General features: G+C 33.8%; 1 protein-coding gene across 2 annotated transcripts; it reads left to right on the forward strand.

The window, feature by feature from the left end:
* Positions 1-14,464: 14,464 nt before the first annotated feature.
* On the forward strand, positions 14,465-26,263 carry LOC143624480 (uncharacterized). 2 transcript variants are annotated; one of them, XM_077095122.1, is made up of 26 exons: positions 14,465-14,611; positions 15,992-16,104; positions 16,189-16,315; positions 16,395-16,493; positions 16,576-16,644; positions 16,727-16,861; positions 16,923-16,991; positions 17,071-17,129; positions 17,217-17,376; positions 17,576-17,740; positions 17,821-17,905; positions 18,544-18,768; positions 18,871-18,968; positions 19,047-19,089; positions 19,666-19,823; positions 19,892-20,002; positions 20,085-20,153; positions 20,923-21,066; positions 21,158-21,232; positions 24,518-24,694; positions 24,783-24,868; positions 24,971-25,025; positions 25,101-25,226; positions 25,299-25,412; positions 25,887-26,006; positions 26,086-26,263. In XM_077095122.1, exons 1-26 carry the CDS (start codon positions 14,495-14,497, stop codon positions 26,149-26,151), a joined length of 2,865 nt encoding a protein of 954 aa, XP_076951237.1. In that variant the 5' UTR covers positions 14,465-14,494; the 3' UTR covers positions 26,152-26,263. The 2 variants fall into 2 exon arrangements, with proteins under 2 accessions (XP_076951237.1, XP_076951238.1); XM_077095123.1 differs by having other exon boundaries at positions 16,395-16,490.
* Positions 26,264-26,748: the final 485 nt, after the last annotated feature.

Here is a 26,748-nt window from a genome sequence, read left to right on the forward strand (position 1 = left end):
ATTGGTTGGCAGAAAAAGTGACTGACATTATCTTTTGAGATCTGCTTTTCCATGCTTGACCAGTACCTTTATCTGACCCTCCCATGCCTGTTTACAGTTACCTGTCAGCTTTTCCTTTGCCCCCTGCAGCTGCCATATCTTTTGATATCTTTTGCTTTTGGAATCTTTTACTTTTTGGAGATCTTTTCCCCTTTTCTAGGGATTGTGTTCCCTAGGGTTTCCCTATAAATAATAATGTTAATTTCCTAACACTACACACACAAAGCACTTAAACTCTCCTGTTCTCTTTTACTCCTTGCCGTTGTTCTTCCTCTGCCGTCTCCTCTCTCTTTGCCTTCGTCTTCTATCCTGTTCTGCCCTGCTTTTCCGGTAATATATATATTATATATAATAATTTACTTATTAATTATGCTAACTTATAATCAAGACTTAAATCAAATCATTAAAACAATAATCTTTAATTATAGGTTAACTTGTGCTTGTTTAAAGTTGGTTCTTGCTTTATCTTTCACCGCACCGTTTATCAAGTGAGTAATCTCGTACCTAATCCCTTTTTATTTTTAATGTTTTGGGATGTTCATGTGTTCATACAAACTTAGAGTCTTAAACTTGTTTATGAACTTTAGTCGCGCAGTATCCCATGTGTTGAGGATGTTTACTTGGCTGTTTATTTGTATGTGTGTATCATTAACCGCTTTGTTCGGCCTATTCCGAAGTTTTCATGGATCCATTAGATGAACACGGGAGACCTATCGTTTACGGTTTTCTTTGTTTACACTTGCACAGATGTTTTCTTGTTTTTGTGCTCATTTGGGAGCACGGATTGAACTATGAACTATGATCTATTTAGGCTTGATCACAATCTGATTACACCCTTGTTAAACACCAGACATACACGTGTTGCGCGCAGATTTATTGTTATCTATGTATTGTATTAAACTTGATTTCTCACCAACACGCAAGTGTTTGACGTTTATTTTAACACATGTTCAGGTTTGCTGTAGCTACATTTGGAGCTTGTGGACACGTAGGACGTTTTTACTTTTGGACCTAGATTAAAATGTATCAAGACAAGTTATTATTGTTCGAATATTTTGCCTTATAATATAATGATTTATGTTGATTTATGTTATCTTGTGTTTACGTTGCGCGTGCGCGAATGAATATATTTATTAAATAATGACACCCAATAGTGTCACGAGTAATGAAACAATATGTGGCGCCCCGATGTATAATCCGCCTTTGGTCGGGGTGTTACACAAGTAACCGTAAGACGGATGCGGATACAGTGTTAAGGCAAAACCCTTCACATACTTAGCACCCGCAAGGAATTGACGCCAGGAATACCTTGGAAGTAAAGTAACCGTAAGACAAGTGTGGGTACAGTATCAAGGCAAAACCCTTTACATACTTAGCACTCTGCAGGGAATTCAAACCAAGAAGGATCTAATGGGCCATGCTGGCGGGAACGGGAATAACATCCCCGCATGGCGGGAACGTCGAGAACTATATTGTTCGAAACTCCATGATGGGATTGGTGGTTTTAGCATAATTGATCAGTATGTTGAAAGCTACCAAAACCCCGCGGAGAATCCACACAAGTAGGACTCAACGCTCCTGATGTGCGAGGAGGTTACAAACCTACCCGCTTCACACCCAAAGATCAAGCAGAAAAGTCGGGAATTTCTGCGTGACATCAGGAAAACCGCGGGATGAATCACCACGGAAAACCGAAAAACTAAACCCTTTTCAAAACCCCTTGCTAAGTCCAAAAGTTCACCTCACTTATTAATAATTCATGAGAAGAACATTGGACTGGGGGGACTTGAAGAGGTAGGTCCCAGCAGAGCCCAGTTGGACCCGCAAGACTCACCTTGAACAGGGACGTCTGCGCAATGACCAACTGCTCCAGCAGGACCCACCATGCTCAAAGAACCTTACGCGCAGTACGCCAGCTGTTCCCGCAGTTGCGGATACAAGCCATCAGGAAAGGCTACCCGCACTAACAGCAAGGCTACACGCACAAGGCATTCGTTACTTCAGTAGTCACATGAAGGAATGAGCAAGGCGGGAATACTCCCGCCTAAATGAGCCAGTCCGTATGCTTCTGGAAGGTCTTTCGTACTATACCTACTAAGGTATGGGCGGAACAGACAATTTGACCAAGCAGCCCATGAACTAATCACAGGGTGACAGCTCACCGACAACAATACGAGGAGGAGCACCCTCTAGTACTGTTTGTCACTATTAGCCGCTGCCTACTCACCAACCCTTACGAGGGGACGTGCGCAGCCTACAGTTGGTGGAACAGTGCGCAGCCGGCAGTAAAGGAACAGTATACAGCCGACCTTATTACTGTTGGCCGTAACCTATCCACCAACCAGCATGGCCTGTGCGTACGTCCACTGTTGGTAGAACAGGAATACTATTCAGCCGGCTGTACCTGCTTGGAAACCTACCCTCGGCTATAAATACTCCAACACCTTGGAATGGTAAGGACATCATCTGTTATCTCAATCTTATCTAGCAATCTCTTAATATACACTTATATTCAGAGCAATCTAGTCTGATTCTCACGCCGGAGGGTGGTCACAAGGAGGAACCCCCCCCCCCTTCTCAGTGACGAGCTTACGGTGTCTGTTTTGCAGGTCCCCTGAAGAACAACCTTCTCTGCTGGACCTCATTCGTGGGAAACATTACTTAACCCCCAGATTATCTATAATCTGCCTGTGGGTTCACTTAGTGTTTCTTCAGTCCTCATCCGGACTGTTGGAAGTGGCTCAATGACCGTCAAGGTCTTTCTTGGTTAACTCCATGAAGAACATTTTGTTTAAGGACCAAAACCAACTCTCCTCCGATGTTTTATATTGGAATATTTGAATTCATATTAAAACCAATGTAGGGGTAAAACCCCAAATATCAGATCTACAGTTACAAGACAAGAGAATCGCATCTACCAGATAGAGACAAAAGGAAGATCATGACTAACTTCTATAGTAGGAAATGGTGGCCTAAAAGATCACACCTAGAATATACCGAGATAGTGACATGTTAGCCCCCCCCCCCCCCCCCCACGGGGGGAATGATAGGAGCATAGTACGATAGGTAGATGCGATTATGTCTCTATAAATACAGAGCTATATTGTAACCATGCGAGAGATATCAATCGTATAGAACTTTACATAGTTGGTTATGTGTTTCCATGGTGTCACTCAATATCTCTCATAAATCTCTTATCACATCATAAATCTAGAAGTCGATTATGAACTAAATACATATAGGTTAGGATTTGCTTTAACAGCCAACATCTTTGATTGGAATGCCAAAATAGATAGGATTCCGATCCTTAGGGGCCTAACCAAAATAAAGATTAATGTGGGCCCATGGTTTGTAGGTTGCCCGGAGAGGAAGATTAATCGAGCAAGCATCTCCTAGTCTCGTGTCATTTTGCCACTTTGATTTGGCAATTCATACACAATTGGTGTCAAGTTCTCCCAATCTTTGCTTTGTCGGTGCGCGACCTTCTGACAGTGCACGAGTCTAACAACCTTGGACATCGGAAGAAAAAAGTGTTTCATGGGATTATCATCACAACTTGTTTGTGCATTTGGAAATTAAGAAATGTAGTTATATTTAAAAACAAACTTTCGAACTTAAGCAAAAAGTTGGACAACATTAAATCTTTGGGGTACCTTTAAATTTGGGGCCGCTCTAATAACTGATTGGCGTAAGTTTTTGTGATAATTCTCGGTTTTTCTTTGCTGTTCATTTTTTATCCCTAGTGTCTAACTAGTGGTTTAATGAAAGTTGTCGTTATATGGATAATGTAAAGATTTACGGGTAAGCAATAATATTCTTAAATGTATTTATTATTGTTTAAACTTTTATGTATTTTTTTGTATTTCTTCATAACTAGATTACATAAAAACTAAGCGTTAAGAATATTCCAAAATTAAGTTTGCTTTAAACATTCATCATCATCATCGTACTCAGTATATCCCACCAATAGTAATGCTATGGTAGGGTCTGAGGAGGGTAAGATGTAGACAGCCTTACCTCTATCCCATAGGGATAGAGAGGCTGCTTCCGGTGAGACCCCCGGCTCGATAGTAGTTTTGAATCAAGCCTTGGACATAAGACACATAACACTCAATCATCTGGACACCGGCTGATTGGTGCATGTGCCCTTGTCTTTCGGCTATCAACGCCACCACATGATGCCTGATTAACCTTCCGCCACTTTTAACGTTATTTTCACGTGATTAGTAAAATAACGTCAAAATTAATGCAATTTTACTTTTGCCCACCCAAATTTAAACATCAAAGGTACTAAATTTAATATCATTTGAATTTAAACGGACGGTGTGTATTGTAAAATGAAAAAAAAAGTATCTTTTTAGTCATATATTCTTTTTTCATAAGTATATTAAAAACCCCCCTAATCTTAAATAGAAAACCCAATTGTTGAGCTCAAGTGTTTTAACGACTAGTAAGTCCTGGGCTTGGTTTGCGAGGATGGATGTCGTTTAATGTTGGTTAATCGTGTGTTGTTTCAGGTTTTTTCTTTATGTTTGTATTGTGATGTACCTATTTTGTTGTTAGGCGCCTAGTTCCTTACTGGGTTACTTTTTTTCTTTCGTTTTAAATTTTTAATACAACCGGTCTTTAAAAAAAAGAATTTAACGACGATTATTAGGTGTTATTAACATGCATCTTCATTCGCTTTCCGATTTTCACCAAGTATGCAACTTAAGATATCGGTCCCTAATAATCTTTGTATTCTATACTTCTCAAGATTCTATGTTGGTTTTCATCTCCTTTTTAGTTTCGGCTACATTACATCAATCGAATATGAGTTTCTATTTAAACCACACGGGAATATGATTCATTTCAACTTCACACATCTTAGAACCACGTTTATATGTCAGTCTCAAAATGAATTTGAGTTTCATTTGAAATTGTACGAGAATATGATTCAATTCAACAAAAACACACATGTTGGAACCACGTTCCCGCCCCCATTTAGACGTTATATATTCCATTTACGCGATACAAAAGGTAGTGGTGAGCATCCGAATTAAATGAAGGAACCAAACCGAAGTAATAACCGACGGTTAATTTTTCTATTTTTGAAAAACTGAATATTCGATTTCGGCTTTCCATTTTTAAAAGACCTAAAAAAATGAACCGAACCGATTGATGGTGATAAAGATTATGAAGATGATGAAAAAAGTGACTAAACTTTGAAATAAATAAGATGATGAGTATAGATTGTGACTAAACTTTTAGTGTTTTTTTATTAAGAACTTTGTTGAATTTTAAACTCTACAAATATAATAACTTTGTATTCCTATAGTTCCACGTAACACGTGCCTATTTTTTGTTTTTTAAATTCAATATATATGTGGTATTCTAATACGTCTTACAAGTTTAGAATCATCATTTCATTTTTTAAATTTTTCTACAATGTCTACATATAAGTGAAAAAAAACACTAGAATACAATTCATTTCAACAAAACACGCATTTATAAACCGCATTTGTGCCCCCGTTTCGACGTTATATTTTTCATTTACGCTATACAAAAGTACATGGTTTCTTAAAATGTTATTGGTATTTATTAATATCAAATATAATCTTTTGGTTGTTGTCGGTCCAAATTAATGAATTGGTTGCTGACGATCCCATTTTTTAACGTCTTTGTTTCCAACGGTCCGCGACTAATAGACCCCTAACGCCGTTAGTTGCAGGTCGTCAAAAAAACGTTTTTGCCGAAAAACTCACCACCGAGTCATGTCTTCTTGTTATTATTTATTTAATCGTTATTGCCATTCGAATTTATTAAAGCATATTTTACATATTTATTTATTTTGAATTTAATATATATGCGATACTATAATACACTCTTACAAGATTAAAATCATCATTAAATTTTTAAATTTTTTTTACAATGTCTACACAAAATTGAAAAAAAAAACAATTATAACCAAACCAAAACCAAAAAAACGAAAAACCAAACGGTATGTATATTAAAAACCCGATGACTTTGGTTTCAATTTCACCTAATAACCGAACCGAAGTGAACCGTGCTTAGCCCTAATATATGTGGTACTCTAACACCTTCTTACAAGTTTAAAATCATCATTTCATTATTAATTTTTTTTTTACAATGTCTACTGAAAATTGGAAAGAAAAAAATCGATTATAGCCGAACCGAAACCATAACCGAAAACCAAAAAAACTGAACGATTTATATATTCAAACAAACGATGACTTCTTTTTGGTTTCGCCTAATAACTGAACCGATCCGCGCTCAACATATTTGTACATGGTTTAATTAAAAAAATATGAAAAAAAATGAGTAAAAAGAAGTGGTCCTAAGATAAGTAGTTTAAAGTGACTTTTATGGAAGTTAGGAAGGTGGCTGGGGCATGTGAGCCCAAAGAGGTTCATGTCGTCGGCTTAATGGGCTTCACCCTGCCCTCAATCACCCATGCCCATCGAACCTTATCGAACCAACTTTCATACACATCACACCTTTAACACCAATTTGTGTCTTTGCAATTGGTCCATTGAATCCTAGCTATACATATGTTACATCAACTTTAACTAATGGTTTGAGACGTTTTTGTTGTTTGCATCTAAGTTAAAGTATAAAACATCAATGCATTTTGTTTAATTCTTCTTATTCACGAGCTATTGTTTTGTAAATTAAAATAACTTTTTTATTTTTTTTATTTTATAAATGTGTGAAGTGTAAGATTTGAGAGCATGAGAAACAACTGATAAGTCTGTTTTTTTAGTCGATCAGCAATCAAGAAATATTAATAGCGTTAGTGTTGGGCGACTAGGAGACGGAAGCAACTGGACGTAGAGGTGCATAAAAAACTCGAACCCGAAACTGGACCCGAAATAAAAACCCGCAACCTGTTTTTTTATTACCCGGGTTTTTAATACCCGAACCCGTACCCAACCCTACCCGTAGGGTACGGCTATGGTATGCATTTCGGTACTAAAACCCGAACCTGAACTGATTTGTACCCGATAATACCCGAAAAGCCGAACCGGGTATTTCAAATACCCGATGTATACCCGAAAAATACCCCCTAAAAAGTGCAAACTTTTAAAAAATCCAATCTATACCTGAAAAATGCCTGGAAAAAAACCCAAAAAAAACCCGAAAATAAGGTTTTTTCAATACCTAAAAATAGGGTATTCAAATACCCGGTTTTAAAATGTCCGGTTCTATACCCGACCCGAACCTAATGCATGTTGGAAGTTTTAAGTGTGAATGAAGGAAGTGGTAAAGGTTTGTCCCAAATCGGTTTGGGAACAAAATGATGAATGGTTTATAAGGTGGAATCCTTACACCCATTTGAATTCTTTGTGACATGTTTTACCACAAGTTCTACGCGCGCGCAGCGGGGTGCAAATTTGGGTTTCTGGACTAGAAATTCATCGAACTCGTGCGTGTCCGTACGTCCCGCGGACACGAATGTTTTTTTGAATTTGTTTTTGAAATTCAAAACTGGTCCAGTCAATACAATTAATAATCATTAAGAGAATGATTATGGCTTTCAGTTTTATAATCTGCACTAATGGCCATTATTTGATATTATTATTATTTATTAGTCATTAACAGTATTGATTATTATTATTGTGATTGTATGGCTATATAAACAGACCAGTTCTTCATTTGTAGACACACCAGAACAAACACACTTCATCTTCTTCCTATTACAGCAACAATATTATTTCCGTTTACGTTTCAGGCAAGTGTCCGAGTCCGGCAGAGCACCGATTCTGTTTCGAACCGGAGTACCCTGGGAACATACCGAGAATCTGTTTAAGGGAATTGTGTTAAACACAAGCCCGGTTTTACTGCATTGTTTATTTTCGTTTTATTTTCTGGATTTATAATACAAGTTTTCCAACAATGCATAGGGTATGACTTTTAGAGACAATACACGAACCCGAACCCGACCTAGGTATTACCAATACCCGGTCATACCCAAACTCGAGTATTTGAAAAACCCGATTTATGCACCTCTAACTGGATGGATATAGGGTGACAAGGTGATGGCAGTACGTCATTGAACAACTGATAGGGTAAAGGTACTATGAGTCTATGACGTTGAGATGTGAAACATAACCAAGATAAGGCAATGGTGAACAAGGAGAAATGGGTTTGGTTTTTGGAGCCGGATCAAGGTGCATGCACTAACGAGGATCCGTAAGAGTTGTTCGAAACAACGCTAAGGGGAGCTCCATAAGTACACTTTAATGTTTTTTTTTCTAATTCGATTTTGGGTTATTGATGTTATAGATGACCATCGTTTTAATCATCCATAACCTAAATAGTTGGAGTAAGTATGATGTTGTATCTATGAGTGGCATGCACATATTAGTTGATTTTAAAACTAAATGCAAAAGATGTCAAATTCACGTAAAATCAATAATGCCTATGATTAACACCCGTTTAAATGTTTAAACATAATTACGATACAACTATATAGGATCACAGCTTGTTAGCTTTATGTGCAATAACCTATATTGATTAAATCACTAACCTAGGGCTTATATTATATAATTCCTACCTATCGCTTTTTTTTCCCAACTAATGGTAAAATTAACAAATGCGTAATATACGATAGCCCGTCCGTTAATCAACACAACCAAACAACAACCACAAGAATAACTACGACCCAATTGTCACAATTCGTAAAATTCAATTGTTAAATACAAATATTACTCGTCAAACTTATATATAACGGAAAAACAAGTACTCAGCCATGAATGCTAGTTGTCACATTGTGAATCATCGTCTCTCATATTGGGCCAACTTTAGCTCAACTAAATAACTAATAGTTTAATAACCCATTTAAATTGAGTCCATCTTTGGCCCAACCAAGAGGCAAATTCAGCCCAAATATTCACCTCTTCACCTCTAATTTGGTTGGTCCTCAATCCTAGAGGTGCACATATTGGGTTTTACAAATACCCGGTTTCAGATATGGACCGGGTTCGAGTATGACTGAGTATTGAAAAGTCAGATGTTGGCAACACCCAGGTGGGGTTCAGGTCCGAGTATTGTCTATAAAAACTATATTGTATGCATCGGGTTCGGGTTGGGTATAAAACCGGGTATTTGAATACCCTATTTTCGGGTATTGAAAAAGTCCTATTTTCGAGGTTTTTTCCGGGTATTTTTCGAATATAGATTGGATTTTTAAGGGGTTGCACTTTTAGGGGTATTTTTCCGGTTATTTTTTCGGCAATTTCAGGTATAGATCAGGTATTTGAAAAACCGTTTTTGGGTATTGGAAATATCAGGTTCTCGATATGGAACTGGTTCCGGTTTTGGGTATTACCGGGTACAAATTGGTCCGGTTCCCAGCACAGGTTTTGGTACTGAAATGCAAAACATATCCGTACCCTATGGGTCAGGTACGGGTTCAAGTATTAAACCCGAGTATAAAAAAAACCCGGTTTCGAGTTCAAGTTTTTTGTGCTTCACTATTCAATCGTCATTCATGACATCTTTAATCTAATTTATATCCACCATAGTAATAACTCAAGTAGGAATAAATTGTACCAGCACCAGCATTTTTATTGAAAAGACCGAACCAAATTTGAAAAAAGCCGGGTATCAAATGTCGCATTGAATGTATGGTTCGGTACCGGTATTTGAGTACATTACTCACTTTGGTTTTTATATAATAATTTTTTGTATAGATATTTATTTTTATGGTAATTTGCAAAGAGGACTTTGTATATTTATTTATAATGTTTTTATGTATACTTATTTATGATCATTTGCAATAAGTTTACAGAAATTTTAAAGTAGATATTTATTCTTTATCTAGTTGTCTTGTTATTCTTTAATTGAACGTTATAAATTATTATCATTCGAATTTATTAAACATTATTTCACATTTTGTTCATTAAAGTTAATATAACAATTTAGTTTTTTATTTTCTCGATAACTAAGAAAACTTTTGAATTAATTATGATAGCAACCAAACTTTTCTGAAATAGTTGCAGACTTGCAGCCCAGTTATTTAATAAAATTCAAACCTTGTGAGTTGTTAACTGTTAATATATCTTGAAAGCCCATTAAGTTGCAGCCTAGTTTATTTAATACAAAATTAATCTTGTGAAATGCGAAGAAATCACCATTATGAGCCCAGCAAGTTGCAGCCCATAATAAATGGCCCAACAGATTATCGGACCGACCAGAAATCAATTGCCATAGCGGTCCAGTCTCGGTTTTGGTCCGGCCTAGAGATGTACAAAACTTACATACGAGCCTTGTAAACCGGGTTCTGACCCGACTCACTTCAACAAAAAAATGGTTTGGACCCGACCCAACCGGCAGGATCACGTACGACTTCGTAGTGGCGTTCACTGAAACCTTTTGAACCCTAACCGATTTGAAAAAAATCAAAAAATATCTTTTTTTTTTGTGCCCCAACCGAATCGATTTGATAGGTTGAGCATTTGATATGTTGAAGACTTTATTTACTGAAAAATATATAATTATTAGAAATTAATTGAGCATTTGATATTTCAAGTCCGGTTTTTAGATGAGTTTTAGGTCGGTTTCGAGTAATGAACATCTTAACGAGATTTCTTTTAACAAAATAAAACCATAAACGATTATACCTGATACACATGAACCCAATGACTAATGGGTGCCTAGCGAGTGTCAAACCACTTATCATCCATAATTTTATAGTATGAGACTGAAATTACCAATACTTGTCTCATTATTATCTTTATGTAAGTGGTGCTGACTAATTTGAACCCATTTTAAGTTAGCAATCTTTAAACTAGTAATATATTTTAACACATTGTATAAAGTTGAGTATATGATTATACTAGACTAGATAAATCAATAATCATATTATATGTATCTAGGCCACCACTTTTATTTAAAAATGGGCCATATAAACTTATAATTAAAGGGTGTAATTGTGATAGAATCTTGAAAGTAAAGTTAAATGGTGGAGAAAGATAAAGTGGTTGCTATCAGGCCCCATGGGGGTTCGGCTGGTGAGGAGTAGCTACTCCTTTCTTAAGGCTATGTATAGTGGAGAGGCTACAAATTGGAGTGTTTTGCATCATGTGGTGTCCAGTTAGTAAAGGGTGAATTTTTGTTTTTGAGGTGTAATGGTGTAGGGGCTACAATAATATATATATATATATATAACACATATTAATATAATAATAAAATCAATATGATGCCAGGCGACAAATTCACCTCGCCCCCGCCCCTTTTCGCCCCAAATTCGCCCAGGGGGCGGTGTGCACCACAAAAATCGCCTCTTTTCACCCAAATCGTCACCCCACTACACTAAGCCTTAGATAAATATATTATTGAATGGATATTCTATTTGTTTGTTTTGTGTTTGGTGTAAATAACTAAATATGGCTAGTCTTTAAAGGGTGTATCTTGGGTTCTACACTTCTATTTGTTTTGATAAAAATTCAGGGTAGAAACGGTAACTATGGTTTTAAAAAACGACAAACCAAACGAGCGGGCTTTGTCGATTTATATCGATTTTTCACTTAAAATAATTAACTTATATTGAAAACCTCGTAACAGTAAAGATTCAGTGGTGGACCCACCCTTATAGTACGGGGTCCGGCTATCCCATGTGATTTTTTTAAGTATCGATGTAGTGTAAAAATCGTGGCTGACCCATGTTAGTATATAACGATAGTCAATTGAAAATTTTCTGTTCTTACGTGAAAACTTTCGGGCTCCACACTAGTAGAGGTAGTTCATCTAATTATATAACTTATAACTATTATGTTATATTTGAAAATCAATTATGTTATTTTTGAAAATCCCAATAAATTACTTTATTCGTCTCATTAAAAGTGTTCATATTTTTTTAAGTCTCATTACAAATGTCCGCTTACAAATTTTATTAGTCATTTTCTAAGTTTACCATTAAACACACACAACTAAATGAGTGTTTAGGATTGCTTATTTTCACAAACTTATAACTTATAAACTTTTTGAAAAAGAATAAGGTGTTTGAGATTGCTTTTATTGTGAGAGGAAAAGTTCCATAAGTTACAACTTTGTAATTTATCAACTCAATGAAAAGTTATAAGGAGTCAAAATAAGGAATCCCAAACACCCATAACATTAATAAACAATATTGATAAACTCAATTTTCAAGAACATTATATCATTTGGTAAATAAAGAAGTAATCATTCAATTTATCTTGAATTTTATGTTTATCAAACCATGACATTTAAAGAGGGACACAAGGAGTAATAAATTATTGAAATATTCAAGATGAATGAATATATATACAATTTCATTAAATATCCTATTAGTATATTATAAGTTAACCTTGATTATTTTAATTATAATGATCTTAGCATTTCTTCTGATCACACTGATCACTATCCATTGTCGTATTAAAGTGGTTTGTACAGAGTTTTGAATTCTAAAATTTTGTTTATCATCATTTATATCTTATTAATCCAAAAGAGTGTTATTATGTATATTATTAAATTTAACTTTTTTGTTGTATTTCTTTAACCACTCGTGTATCACACGAGCTCTGTCATAGTAAGTATAATTCATTAACACTTAATTATTTCAATCAATGTGTATTAGCATTTAATTAATTGTTATAGAATATTAGAATGTTGATAAGAAGTCTGAAACATACATTAACCTTTTTTTCTTTTATTTTTTTAATATTTTTTATCATATGGTGTTTTAACATAAACCCGCATTGGACATGACATGAACTTCGGTTCTAATGTAGTCATAAAATAACTCATAGTAAGTTTAAGGTGCGAGTGTCACTCATTTTCGTACAACTTTTTATAAAATCCTACTAACACTCAAATTTCAAGTTTCATTGTAAGCATAATATTCACTTCAATTTACAACAATTCAAGCACAATAACTAGCTTTTGGTTTTGATAATAGGTTTAAATAATAATATAAACAGATTGTCAACTACAAAATTCCCAGTGTACAAGAGAACTATAGTTATCATATTACACGAATGTTTACAAATTCAAGCAATACTAAAGACATCCTAGAGCTTACTATGAATGATCGGCTCCTAAACTAAGGAGATTGTCACCGATTATATTCTTGGCTAGTTACCACACTCCACCCTCATATATATTTTGTGACGCTTTAGTAGCGGCTATCACTCCTAACTTCTCAATTCCCTAATCGTCATTCAAAATGGATAACATGTATTCACATCGCTTAGTTAACAACCATTCTTCTTAAAATAGATATACAAAAATGCCTCACCATTTATTTGAAATTCGTGACCTATCACCGTCTCTCTCACCTCCATATACACACTCCATTTCAGTCCGACGTTGTTGGAGACGCTCTAAAAGTTCCCTCTAGTTCCTTACTTTACTCACTTAAGTTAACCTCAAACTTTACTCACTTAAGTTAACCTCAAACTCACGCTTACGCAATCTTGACTATACAATATAAACTTGTTACACTTCTATTTCAACAACTCCATCTAACATTAACATTTCTGTATATTTCATTACACCGAAAATAAAGACGTTACAAATCGCTTCTCAATTCTAGTTTCCCCTATCATTGTAAAAACAAACAAAAAATTCCAAAAATAATAGTTTCTTACGTATTAATATAAAATTTAAAAACAAAAAAAAATTACTTTCTCTTAGGCCATGTAGTTAAAAGTTTTCATCTTAAATTCAGTTTTAAAACCATTAAAATCCAAACCAAAACATAACTATGCCACCGGAAAAACATGAACTCAAACACATCTCCCAATTCATATATTTAAAATCGTCTCCTCACCCCGTTATCTTCTCTCTTGTTCATTTCTCTCTCACCTACCTCGTCACAAAACTCATATGAATGCCTCGTAAATTCGTCTAGAATTCCAAACACCTCACCAACCTTCTCTTCCATTTCACCTCTCTCTCCCTTCCACTTACACTCCACGTCGGATCCAGTGCCACCTTCGTCATCATCGAAGATGCTTTTACCAGTCCCTCCAATTCATTAATCACCTCGATAAACACGAGTTCTTAATTATAAATTAACTTTCTTTTTAATCATGTCAACATTCCTGAAAATCTCATAAAGAAAATACATACGTTACAAATCGTTACATCATTATCTATTCTATTTCAGTGTATCATCTTTATAAAATGATTCAAGCCATATAAATATATAATTAGGGATTATCATCCAAAATTTAATTCAAAACCAATTAAATCCAAAACAAAACAAAAGATAATTACAATTACAACACAACACCAGAAAAACATCAACAACAAATAGCAAAATACATAGTCTATGCGTATACACAACCAAACCTTTACTAAAAAAACATAATATATTATTTATATTATTATTATTATTATTATTATTATTAATAATTATTATTATTCTCTCTCGTCTTCTTCTTCTTCAATTTTCTTCAATTTTCAATTTCAATTGCTGCTGCAAATCATGGATGACGATGTAGTCCACCGAGTATTACAAGAAGGTGGCCGTGATTACTACCAACAGACACCCTCAACTTCATCTTCATCTCCCTCAATTCTCCAGTCTCTTCCTCTTCACGCGGTGCGTTGATTTCGGTTTTTTTTTAACTGTACACGCCAAGTGTTCGACGAAATTACCCAGTGAAAATTTTTGATTTTTTTTAATATTTTGGTTCAGACCCAGTACATTAATGTGTTAATTGCTTCGATCAACTGGTTTAAGTTGTCGGTTATGTGATCAAAGGTGATTAATTTTGTTTATTGGAGTTTTAGTTCTGCACGCCAATTGTTCGACGAAATTACCCAGTGAAAATTTTTGATTTTTTTTTATATTTTGGTTCAGACCCAGTACGTTAATGTGTTAATTGCTGCGATCAATGGGTTTTAGTTGTCTGTTATGTGATCAAGTGGCTCAATTTTTTGTTTTTTGGGTTTTCATTGTGCACGCTTAGTGTTCGACGAAATTACTCAGTGAAAATTTTTGTTTTTTTTCGGGTTTTGGTTCAGACCCATTACGTTAATGTGTTAATTGCTTCGATCAACTGGTTTTAGTTGTCGGTTATGTGATCAAAGGTGATTAATTTTGTTTATTGGAGTTTTAGTTCTGCACGCCAAGTGTTCGACGAAATTACGCAGCGAAAGTTTTGTTTATTTTGGGGTTTTGGGTCAGACCCGTTGCAGTAATGTGTTGATTACTTCGATCAACGAGTTTTGATGTTAAAAAGGGGCTTAATTTTGACTTTCAATATGTCAATTTTGTGATCATTAGTGAAATTAGGATAAGTTTAATACTTGCATTACTTAAGTTTTATGTCTGCAAGTCTGTAACAAGTCAATCAATGACATTATAGCATTTGAGAAGCTTAATGTTGTTTTAATCATGATATAATTTTAGTAAAAAAAAGTCAAAATTGAGTGTGTATTGTAGTTGATTTTAGTCAAGACTCAAGACTCTTGTTTCTGGTGACAATGTGAACTAGATCAATCGAAATCGGTATGCAATTCAATTTCATGACATCCAATTTAGGTGGTGGTTGACTGTTTACATTTGCAGTGTTTAATGTTATGATCTTCGATGCCAGGTGTCATGCCTACATGAAACTTTATATGGGAATTGAATTTTTACATTTATGAAACTGTGAAGCTTTTAAAGTTGCAAACTTGATGACTTTTATAGTAGTTACTTTGGGTTTTGGACCTTTGTAGTCTTTACATGCGTGACATTGCGAAGTTATAAAGTTGAAAACTTGATAATATTTCTAGGAATTATTGATTCAGACATTTTGTAGTCTTTGCATTTGTGAAATTGTGAACTTATAATTTATAAAGCAGCAAACTTGATGACTTTTGTAGTAATTACTTTGTGATTTGGACCTTTTGTAGTCTTTGTATTCGTGAACTTATAAAGTTGCAAACTTGATGATTTTGTTAGTAATTACTTTGTGTTTTGGATCTTTTGTAGTCTTTCGATCGTGGATATTACTTATTGGTAAAATCGATTCAAGAACTTCGTTCAAAGAAAGAAGGTATTGTAGCAGTTGGCATTGGCGGCCCGAGTGGATCTGGTAAAACAAGGTAATATTAAATTGTGATACACCATGTAATTGGAATGCACGTAATGACAGAAACATGCAAATTGAATGATGATGATGTGTACAGTTTGGCAGAGAAGGTGGCATCCGTGATCGGTTGTAGTGTTATATCAATGGAGAATTATGGCACCGGAGCCGATGAAGGAAACGATTTGAATTCAATCGATTTTGATCTTCTTGTCCAAAATCTTCAGGTTTTGTACAAAGATCTTCTAGAACATTCTAAAAGACGTCATTTGGTTTCTTATGCTTAAAAGTTGTTTCTTTATATAGGACTTATTAATGGGCAAAGATATACTGACCCCGGTGTTTGACTTTCAACAAAAAAGACGTGTTGGAAGTAACGAAATCAAGAGTACTTCTTTTGGGGTGGTGAACACTGAGCACATATAACTTCCATTTTCCATTTTATTTATATTTTAGACATAATTGTTCTTATATTGCATTATTTTAGGTGATAGTTGATGGTACATATGCTCTACATGCAAGATTGCGATCACTGCTCGATATTCGTGTTGCGGTGGTAATTAATTACTTTGATCTCATTATTATTGTCGCTATTCGCAACAAATAATTAATATACTAATTACAAATATGAATTTCAGGTTGGTGGGGTTCATTTTAGCCTACTTTCTAAAGTTCAATATGACATTGGGGATTCTCGTTCGTTAGACAATTTAATTGATAGCATATTTCCATTATTTAGGAAACATATCGAGCCCGATCTTCATCATGCGCAGGTAGGTCATTAAAGGTTCCAACTTTATATTATATTATTTTCCTGATATTATTTTCTTGCAGATTAGAATTAACAACAGTTTTGGTGCATCGTTTAGAGACTCAATTTACAAACTCAAATGTAAAACTGAGGTCTGTCTTTTTCTTTATTGTTTATTTAAGTTGTTGATTTTAACGGCTGACCATTTTAATTAGTCAACTGTTGTATCAGTTAGAAGGTGAACAGTCAGCCTACTCCTTTTTTCCAAAGAAGGAAGCACAGATTGATAAGTGAGTTATCAACTTCTTGCATTACACTTTCTTTTCCACATTTATCTTTTAAAATTTGTTATGACATTAATAAACACTTTTTTTCAGTTTTATTGAGATGTACTTAAGGCCTCCGTCTGCAGACGAAGAGGCGCGTGTTAATGACTGGATTAAGGTTCGCCAGAGTGGCATCCGATACTATCTTTCACTTGGTGACCAAAGAATTGTTGACAAAAATTTCATTATTAGGCCAAAAGCCGAGTTTGAGGTAAACATAGTTATACTACGGTGTGCATGAATCCGGAAAAACCGTACTTAACCTAAAATCCACTGTTTGGTTTTATGTTTTTTCAAAGACCAATTTTTTCCAAAACCAGCCCAAAACCGAATCTAGCTGTTATATTACGAGTTTCTTTCTCTTTTTTGCTTTTCCTTTTTATCGAGTTCTTTCGATAAAATTTTAACAGGTTGGAAGAATGACACTTGGCGGTTTGCTAGCTTTGGGGTACAACGTTGTTGTCAGTTATAAACGGGCATCTAAATCAATCATTTATGGAGATCTTTCAATATCCCTAGAGACCATAGACACTCTTTCTGAAACTTACATAGTTCTCAGGGGCAGAGATAGAAAGGTATGTTTTTATTTCAAGGGTATTTTTGTCATTAACACCGTTAGCACGCACACATGCATGATTTATTATCTTTTTCTTAGATTGTTGAAGCAGAGGCATCAAGATTGGGAATCAACGGCCCATGGATCACTAAATCGTATCTTGAAATGATTCTTGACAGCCAAGGTATCATATTATTTTCAAATGTTGTTAATCTAGTCATCTAATCTGCTTAGGCCTGTAAACGAACCGAACGTTTAGTGAATCGTTCGGCTGCAAGTTTGTTTATTTAATAAAGGAACGGACATGAACAACTGTTGTTCATTTGGTTACGAGCATGAACAAATGCCTCGTTTGTTCATTTATGTTTGTGAACATTCGTTTGCGTTTGTTCATGTATTTTCGTTTATATATTTACTTAAAATTTTTAGGCCCATTAATTTAGTCTAGTTTATGAAATAAGATATCACCTGCTACAATTTAGTCAGGTTTTATTAATTTTTAAGCCAAGATTGATGTTCAGTTTATTTTTCTTTCGGTTACGTTCTTGAACCGTTATTTATACTATCAATGAACGGACATAAACGAGCACGGACATGTTCATTTTCTTAATGAATGAACACACAAGAGAACCCTGTTTGTTTGATTGTTGTTCGATCGTTGTTCAGTTAAAATTTAATGAACGAACACTTACGTAATCTGTTTGATTTTGTTTGGTTCGTTTATAAAAAAAACCCTAAAAAACCTAACTTGGCCCCGTGGGCTAAACACAAAGAAACCTTAAAAATACAATTTTTAACTACATTTAACAATATTTATTACAGGTGTACCCCGCCTAAATACACCTCCACCTATGGCCACCAAATCTTCATCAATAAACCGAGAACCACCAATTGTTGCACCCAGACCGCTTCGGATTCGACCCGAACTTATGAACCGAGATGATGATCTATCTCAACCGTGGACCCGATCACCAACCAAGTCCAAAATGGACCCTGTTTTGGCCCCTTGGCGGTTCATATCATTAGACGGGTCAGTTGTTGATGGAGGTATGTATCATGTAGCTTTTAGTAAAGAAGTAAAAATAATATCTTTTTAAAAGGTTACATGTGTGTAAATATGCATTGTTTAATCTTATATTTTGTATACAGATACTCCTTTTAGGGATAGGGATAATTTGCAACTTGCCCCAATGCCTGATTCTTTTGATCTTGATAGAGGACTGTTGCTTGCTGTTCAAGCAACGCAGGTCAGTATTATAAAATAGTGGGTGAAATTATTTTACTCTTAAGTTTTGATTTGAAAATGTTTCTTTTCATTATTTCAGGCTTTGTTAGAGCACAAGGGATCGCCAGTTATAGTCGGGATAGGTCTCTCTCTCTCTCTATAGATATATATATACATATATATATATATATGCATATATGTATGCATACACACACAGAGTACACACACACCCACTCTATGTTTAGGAGAGCGTTTATTTTAGAACCAGTAATATGTTAAGAACTGCGAGAACCACATTAACCCTTGTGCTATTAGTATATAATTGACTAAAATGGAAGTGGATTTTAATATTTAAGATATCTTTTAATAAAATATAGTATTTTATTAAATGCATATATGCACATGTTTTTAATAAAAAAAATAAAAAAATAAAAAAAATCAGGAGCTAGGAGATAAAATCAAAGAAAGAATGGAAAGATACATAGAAATTTTGTTTTTCAGTTTTACATTTTTCATTGAAGCGAATTGTGTATGTCTTATGTGGTTCTCGCTGTTTTTAACATACTATGGTTCTGAGAAGAACACACACATTCTTTTTTGAACCACTTTTATGCCAAGTACTGCAAGTGGAAATATCGGTTTATGTATAATATTAACATACATATCGGTTTATTGATGGAAATATAACATTTTAACATGATACGGCTATATTATTATAGGAGGTCCAAGTGGGTCAGGAAAAACTAGTTTGGCGCGTAAAATGGCAAATATTGTTGGTTGTGAAGTTATTTCACTCGAAAGCTATTATAAGTCTGAGCAAGTAAAAGATTTCAAGTATGATGATTTCAGATCCTTCGATTTAGCTTTACTCACAAAGGTAACAAAAGTTTCATTGAATTAAAATAGAAATGAAATCTTGAAATACTAACAATCCTTTTATTTTAGAATATTAACGATATCAGAAGAGGTCGAAAAACAAAAGTACCTGTATTTGATTTGGAGAGTGGCGCCCGAAGTGGATTTAAAGAACTTGAAGTTGATGAAGATTGTGGAGTCGTATGTATTGATAATTAAATGTATTATTTAATTATTAATGCACGTATAAGTTTGTATAACTTATGTTAATAATTTCTTGCAGGTGATTGTTGAAGGTGTCTATGCTTTGCACCCTAATATCAGAAAGTCGCTCGACCTTTGGGTTGCTGTGGTAAGATTATCTCATCACTTTGTTGACGAGCCGAGCCCGAGCTCAGCTCATTTCGGGCTCTATTTCTGTTTCTTAAAGCTCGAGCTTGGCTCACTTGATTATTTATCAATTAATTTATTTACATTTATAATTAATTTAGTTAAAAAATTTATATATAACATGATATATATTAAGTTATTTTCATCATAATATTATGTATGGCAATAATAATTACTCCGTATTATAAAAAATAAGTATTTAATATATGAAGTAAAAGTTATATTAATAATAGGTTTATTTTTATCATAATATTAAAAACAATAATAATAATTTAATATATTACTTTAAAGTAAATAAATAATAGGCTCCCGTACCCGCTTGAGCTTGATAAAGCTCAGGCTCGTTTATTATACAAGCTTATATTTAGGCTTGAGCTCATTTAACCTTGGCTCGATTTGAGCTTCTATCTAGCCGATCTCGAGCAGCTCACGGGCAGCTTGTCTCATTTACACCCTTATTAATAACTAGTGGCGACAAATAGAACGAGTCTGAGTAATGGGTCAAAACAGGTCAATTGTAGTTGACCTTAAACACTTTTATTCAAGATATTTAATTTTTATAAAAGTACAATTTGTGCAACTTTTGAACCAGTCAACCTATTTGACGTGCTCTGGTTTATCTAACTTTTTTATTTTACTAATTAAACCTTTAATCGTAATCTTCATTGACTCATGACCAGGTGTAACATGAAGCCGCTAGATTTTTACTGACATTGTTGTATAAACTGTAGGTTGGAGGCGTTCATTCGCATTTAATATCTCGGGTTCAAAGAGACAAAAGTAAAGCCGGATGCTTTATGTCACAAAACGAGATCATGACAACCGTATTCCCCATGTTTCAGCTACACATTGAACCACATCTTGTTCACGCACATGTTAGTCTGTTAATTGAAGTCTTATTTTATATATTTAATTAACTTTTAATTACTTTTTTCACATTAACTAATATTCATTTTGATCTTACAGTTGAAAATCCGTAACGATTTTGACCCGGTTCTTTCCCCTGAGAGCTCATTATTTGTGTTAAAAAGCAACAAGCAAGTAAGCCCACAATATCTTATGATTTAAATTTTAATGCATATAAATATTATAATATCTCTACTATATATAATGGAGGAGTTAAGGACCTCTTAATTTTTAAGAGGTATAAGTATCTTTGCTTATGGTACTAATCTTAATGCATGTCTTATGGAAGTTAAGAGGGTGTTTTAATCTTTTAATTAATACCCATCCACGACTTCAATGGTTTAATTATATTTACAACTTTTACCCCTCAATAATTACTCTTGCACCCTCTCAAGTTTACCTATATATTTATCTATTTTAATTTCTATTTGTTTTTCTTTTATAATTTTTAATATATTAAGTTTTAATAAATTTTGAACATACAATTGCGACATGCTTATTTTTGTGTACGCTTCGATGTAAATTTTATTAAATGTTGATATGTGCATCATAACGTACAAGTCATTGTTGCATCAATGTACAAGTCTATTAAGCTAAATATTTTGGCTGATTAAATTAAAATTTCAAAATGCCCCTTCAATTTTAAGATATTTACTTTACCATACCCACAACATTTTATTTTATTATTATTTTTTTTGGTTTTTTGTCTTATATCTTTTAAAAAATATATTTTTTACAAATTCCAACGTACCCTCACAAAGTGCTTATTTTTGTCTACGTTTCTATATAAAGTTTATCAATGTGCGTTTACAATGTACAAGTCGTAGCTACATAAACGTATAAGTCGTTAAGAATATATATATTTTTTTGTAGCTTTTAATTGTTTCTACAAACCAAACCTCCATATAAAAAAACCAGTGATGTGCTATTCTCGGAGCTGCATTTATGTGTGGGTATGTCCACAATAAAATTTATCATAAAGAGAAAAATAATAATATCTTTCTACTACAAACTTGATAAATTAATAAAATATATTCAAAATTAGTTAATGTACCTTTTAAATGAATATGGCATTATAATGAAAATATTGTTTTATTCTATTTATGTGTATTCAAAAATATGTAACAAATTAATTGATTTACTTTTTAAAAGAAGTGTAATCATACCTTTTTTCTAAACTATGGTGGAGTTGAATAACTTATAATAAGATAATTTATATAGCAACTCTTTTTTTTAACAAAAATAGGTTTTCAAAAACAATCTTAAAACAGAAAAAAATAGTAATCCAAAACACGATTTCCAATGAAAAAACCCACCCCTTGAGTTAACTATGTAATTACGAAAAACATTTTAAATCAAAATGAAAAAGATTTTCGTTTATACATGTCCTAGCCAATTCGTAATTGCTCATATGCGGATTATATTGACTACAAAACTTATAGTACATACTAACCTAATTAGTAAATTGTATTGAAATTACTTTGGTTTCAAGTGGAGGTTTAACATTTAAGACCCGAAAGAGAATGTAGAAAGGATAATAATTTGACGAGTAGTTCACATTTATATTTTAGAATTCAAAGTTAACTATATATTTCTTTAAGAAATTTGGATTTAAATAATTTCAACAATAGAATATTGGTAAATAACAATCACACCTAATGAAAAGTCAGCTGACAGTTCCATCTTCTTTTAATATCGTTGCTCCTAACGATTCGCGGATAACAAGATCCTAACACCATAGTCGCTGGTTGCCGGAAAAACGTTTTGACGCGGAAACATAACCTTTTCGCTGGAAACTCAATTTGAACACCACCACTTGACCACCACCTAAAAAGGTTGAGTTTACCGATCATAAAGGAATTTTTCGGCCAAAAATATTATTCCGGAGACCAAAGGTGTTAGGATGGTTTTGGTAGCGGATTGTTATGTTAAAATATGAGACCGATCAATAAGTATTTCGTTAGTTGAGGCTGTTATTTGTTGATAGTTAATAGTTTAAATTATATAAATCAATATTTCCTTTTTTTAATTTTAATGTTTTTATTTGGTCACTTTGTAACATTATTTAGGTGAACATACCCATATTCAAAATTCGAAATTAGAACAATTTTGAAATACAACAATAATGGTCAATAAACGTGCTTATTTTATTTTAATTTTTCGAGCTAATCAAATATCGTCATGAATGAACGACCCCTATGATACAACCGCATAAATGCAACTAACACAAAAACTTTAAGAAAAATCAAGAATAAATGTAATAATTATTTGTAAACTATTATACGAACAACATAACTAACAGAAATGCTATACAATATTCAACATGATTAATAAACTAAAATATTCAACTACCGCATTGCGAATTGTAATCGCCGCAGCAACGCGCGGGTTTGATACTAGTATTTATATTAGACATTAGACTAAGGAACCGAACGGACACTAAGGAGACATGTTTTCATGTTCGTTTGTTTAAACTTTAACCGAACAAACGATCGAACACGAACAATTAAAGAGCGGGGCTTCTTGCTCGTGTTTGTTCGTTAAGAAAATGAACTTGTTCATGTTTGTTCGTGAACAATATAAATGAACCATTTACGAATGTAAATGAACGCACATAATTGAACATAGATGAACAAACATATTTGAGCTATAACCAGTTAAAAGTAATGTGATGAACAGTATGTTTTAAAACTAGACCAAGTTGTGATGGGCCAGAAAATTGTAATTGAATATATGAACGAACATAACGAATTTAACTGAACGAATGTTTACGAACATAAATGAACGAAAGAGACAGGTGTTCATGTTCCTTCGTTTAAGACGAAAATTTTTTGTTCATGTTCCTTCGTTTTTTAAATAAACGAACATAAATGAACTTCCTACGCCCTGCTTGCGGTGCGCGCATATAATGTATATATGTGTGAACCCTCGGGTGGGCAAAAGTAAAATTGCACTAATTTTGACGTTATTTTACTAATCTCGTGAAAATAACGTTAAAAGTGGTGGAAGGTTAATCAGGCATCATGTGGTGGCGTTGATAGCCGAAAGACAAGGGCACATGCACCGATCAGCCGGTGTCCCGATGATTGAGTGCTATGTGCGTTATGTCCAAGGCTTGATGCAAAACTACTATCGAGCCGGGGGTCTCACCGGAAGCAGCCTCTCTATCCCTATGGGATAGAGGTAAGGCTTTCTACATCTTACCCTCCTCAGACCCTACCATAGCATTGCTATTGGTGGGATATACTGAGTACGATGATGATGAAATGAACTTCCTGTCAAACTGTTCACGAATTATTCACTGAACGTTCGGTTCTTTGACATGCCTAATCTCATGACACTTATAATTAAAAATTTAACTTTTAATAATTAAAAAAATTTACAATGTTTTCATATTAAGACTTGCTAATCGTTTTACAGGTGTCGTATCAAGATATCTTGAAATTACTTGATCCTGCAAAGATTTGCAGCTCGGCTCAGAATTTTATCGATATTTATTTAAGACTTTCGGGAATTCCTGCTAACGGACAATTAACAGAAAGTGACTGTATGAGAGTGCGAATATGTGAGGGCTGGTTTGCATTGCTGATACGTGAGGTCCGTGGGTCTAATTGTTTTTAATTCTAATTTTCTTTTCATTCATATATCATTTTCCGGTTTCTTGAATATCGATTCTTTTTATTAGCCTATAAAAGAAGGGGACTTTATAATTCAACCCAAGGTAGACTTTGACATCAGCATCAGTACAGTATCCGGTCTTCTTAATCTGGGGTATTTCACATATTTTATATTTTAATTTATATATATTTGTGGGAATATTATTAAATGCAATTACTTATAAATCTTTAACTTTGTGTTTTTTTTAATATATAGGTATCAAGCGGTAGCTTACATAGAAGCATCTGCATATATCTACCAAGACGGAAAGGTAGTTTTTCTTTTATTTATATTATTATTGTTCATATTTTTTTAACCTTAATTGGGAATGCTGGTATTTTTATAGCTTTTAATTGAAGTTGATCATCTAAACGATGTATCGGGTCCTTATATACAAATCAAAGGGGCAAATAAAGAAGTTGTTGTAGCCGCAGGTTTAAAACTTGAGCTAGATGGTTCATATACCACAAAGGTTGTTTTTTTTTTCAATTATTTGTGTATCTTTTTGTTTGTTTTATGTATCTTTTTTTTAATATATTTGCAGAGTTACCTTGAAATAGTGTTGGAAAAATTGCCAGCATCCGACAGAAATTCAAACGGTATATATGCTCAACAAGCTGCACGGTTACAAGAACTTGTTGATAACATCCAATCTCAGGTTCTTCTTCTCACTCTCTCACACTATATGTGTATACCTATACACACACATACGTATATAGGATTATGATCAGGATCATTTCAGAAATTTCAAATAATTTAAGATTTTAAGAACTCTTACCAACCAATAATTTTATTTATTTATTTTTTATATTTAATTTTATTTGAGGCTAGTTTTTTCATTTATTATATGTAATGTTAATGTTTTATGATTACACATACGTAAATTGGTTATTACACATATATGTAATTTGGTTATTACATATAATGCAAACTTGTGATTACATATATTCCATCACAAAATTACATATAATAAATGGCAAAACTACATATATAAAATAAGTAAATAAAATGATTGTTTTAAAAGAGTCTTAAAGTTCTTAAATAATTAGAAAGTTCTGAAATGACCATGATCTTTAGTATAGTTATTATTTTAATATTATAATTATAATTTTATATTTTTTTGGATATACAGGGTAGCAGTACTTCTTCCGAATCATCACCAAGTCGTGAGATTGTTTCACCTGTGGAAAGTGTGATTGAAGATATGCAATCAAGAATCAAGAGACTTGAGCGGTGGCAGGCGATTAATACAGTAAGTGATTACAATCATTTAGTATTGACGAGACTCGTTTTGTCATGGGTCGTATGAACGATTTTTTAATTGTTTGCAGGTGCTATGGACGTTCTTGATGTCGGCTTTCATTGGATATTCACTTTACCAAAGGAAGCACCAGTAATTACAAATTTTATAGATTTTCTGGTGATTTTAAACCACCATCACAGATTCTTAGCAAACACATAACTCAAACGAACAAGTGACAAACTAACCATACAACGGTCAAAGGTTTTTTTTTTTTTTTTTTTTTTTTTTAATTTCAGAATTGAAAATGTTATATTCTCACATATGAAGAGTTTGCTGGTTTTAGGTTATAAAATTAATTGCTCGGGTACAAGTATTTAACAAACGATTGAAGTTTGTTTCTTGCTTCAAGTAGGGGTGTTCGCCGGGTTTCAGTGTTCTCATTTTAGACCCTAAACCTAACCCAAATCTGTCGTGGTTTTTTCGGGTTCGGGTTATTTGGGTTTGGGTTAACTGGGTATCTAAGAAAACGAAAAGAAAATAAAAAAAAAGTAAAGGAAGAAATACAACGTGAAAATTAAAGCAACGTATTCTTTTTTACTCGTCATGTAAATGACCAAATAATCAATAAATATAACCGGTAAAGCAACATATTCTTCGATTACGCTTGTTATTAGCCGTAAATAGAAAAGATATAGAAACAAATTGTCGATCAACCATAATAGGTGGAATATAAATAAGCGGAATGTGTAGA

Source organism: Bidens hawaiensis, unplaced genomic scaffold, assembly GCF_021521415.1.
Source record: "Bidens hawaiensis isolate Kalapana, Puna unplaced genomic scaffold, B.hawaiensis_p1.1 tig00003781_1, whole genome shotgun sequence".
NCBI lineage: Eukaryota > Viridiplantae > Streptophyta > Magnoliopsida > Asterales > Asteraceae > Bidens > Bidens hawaiensis.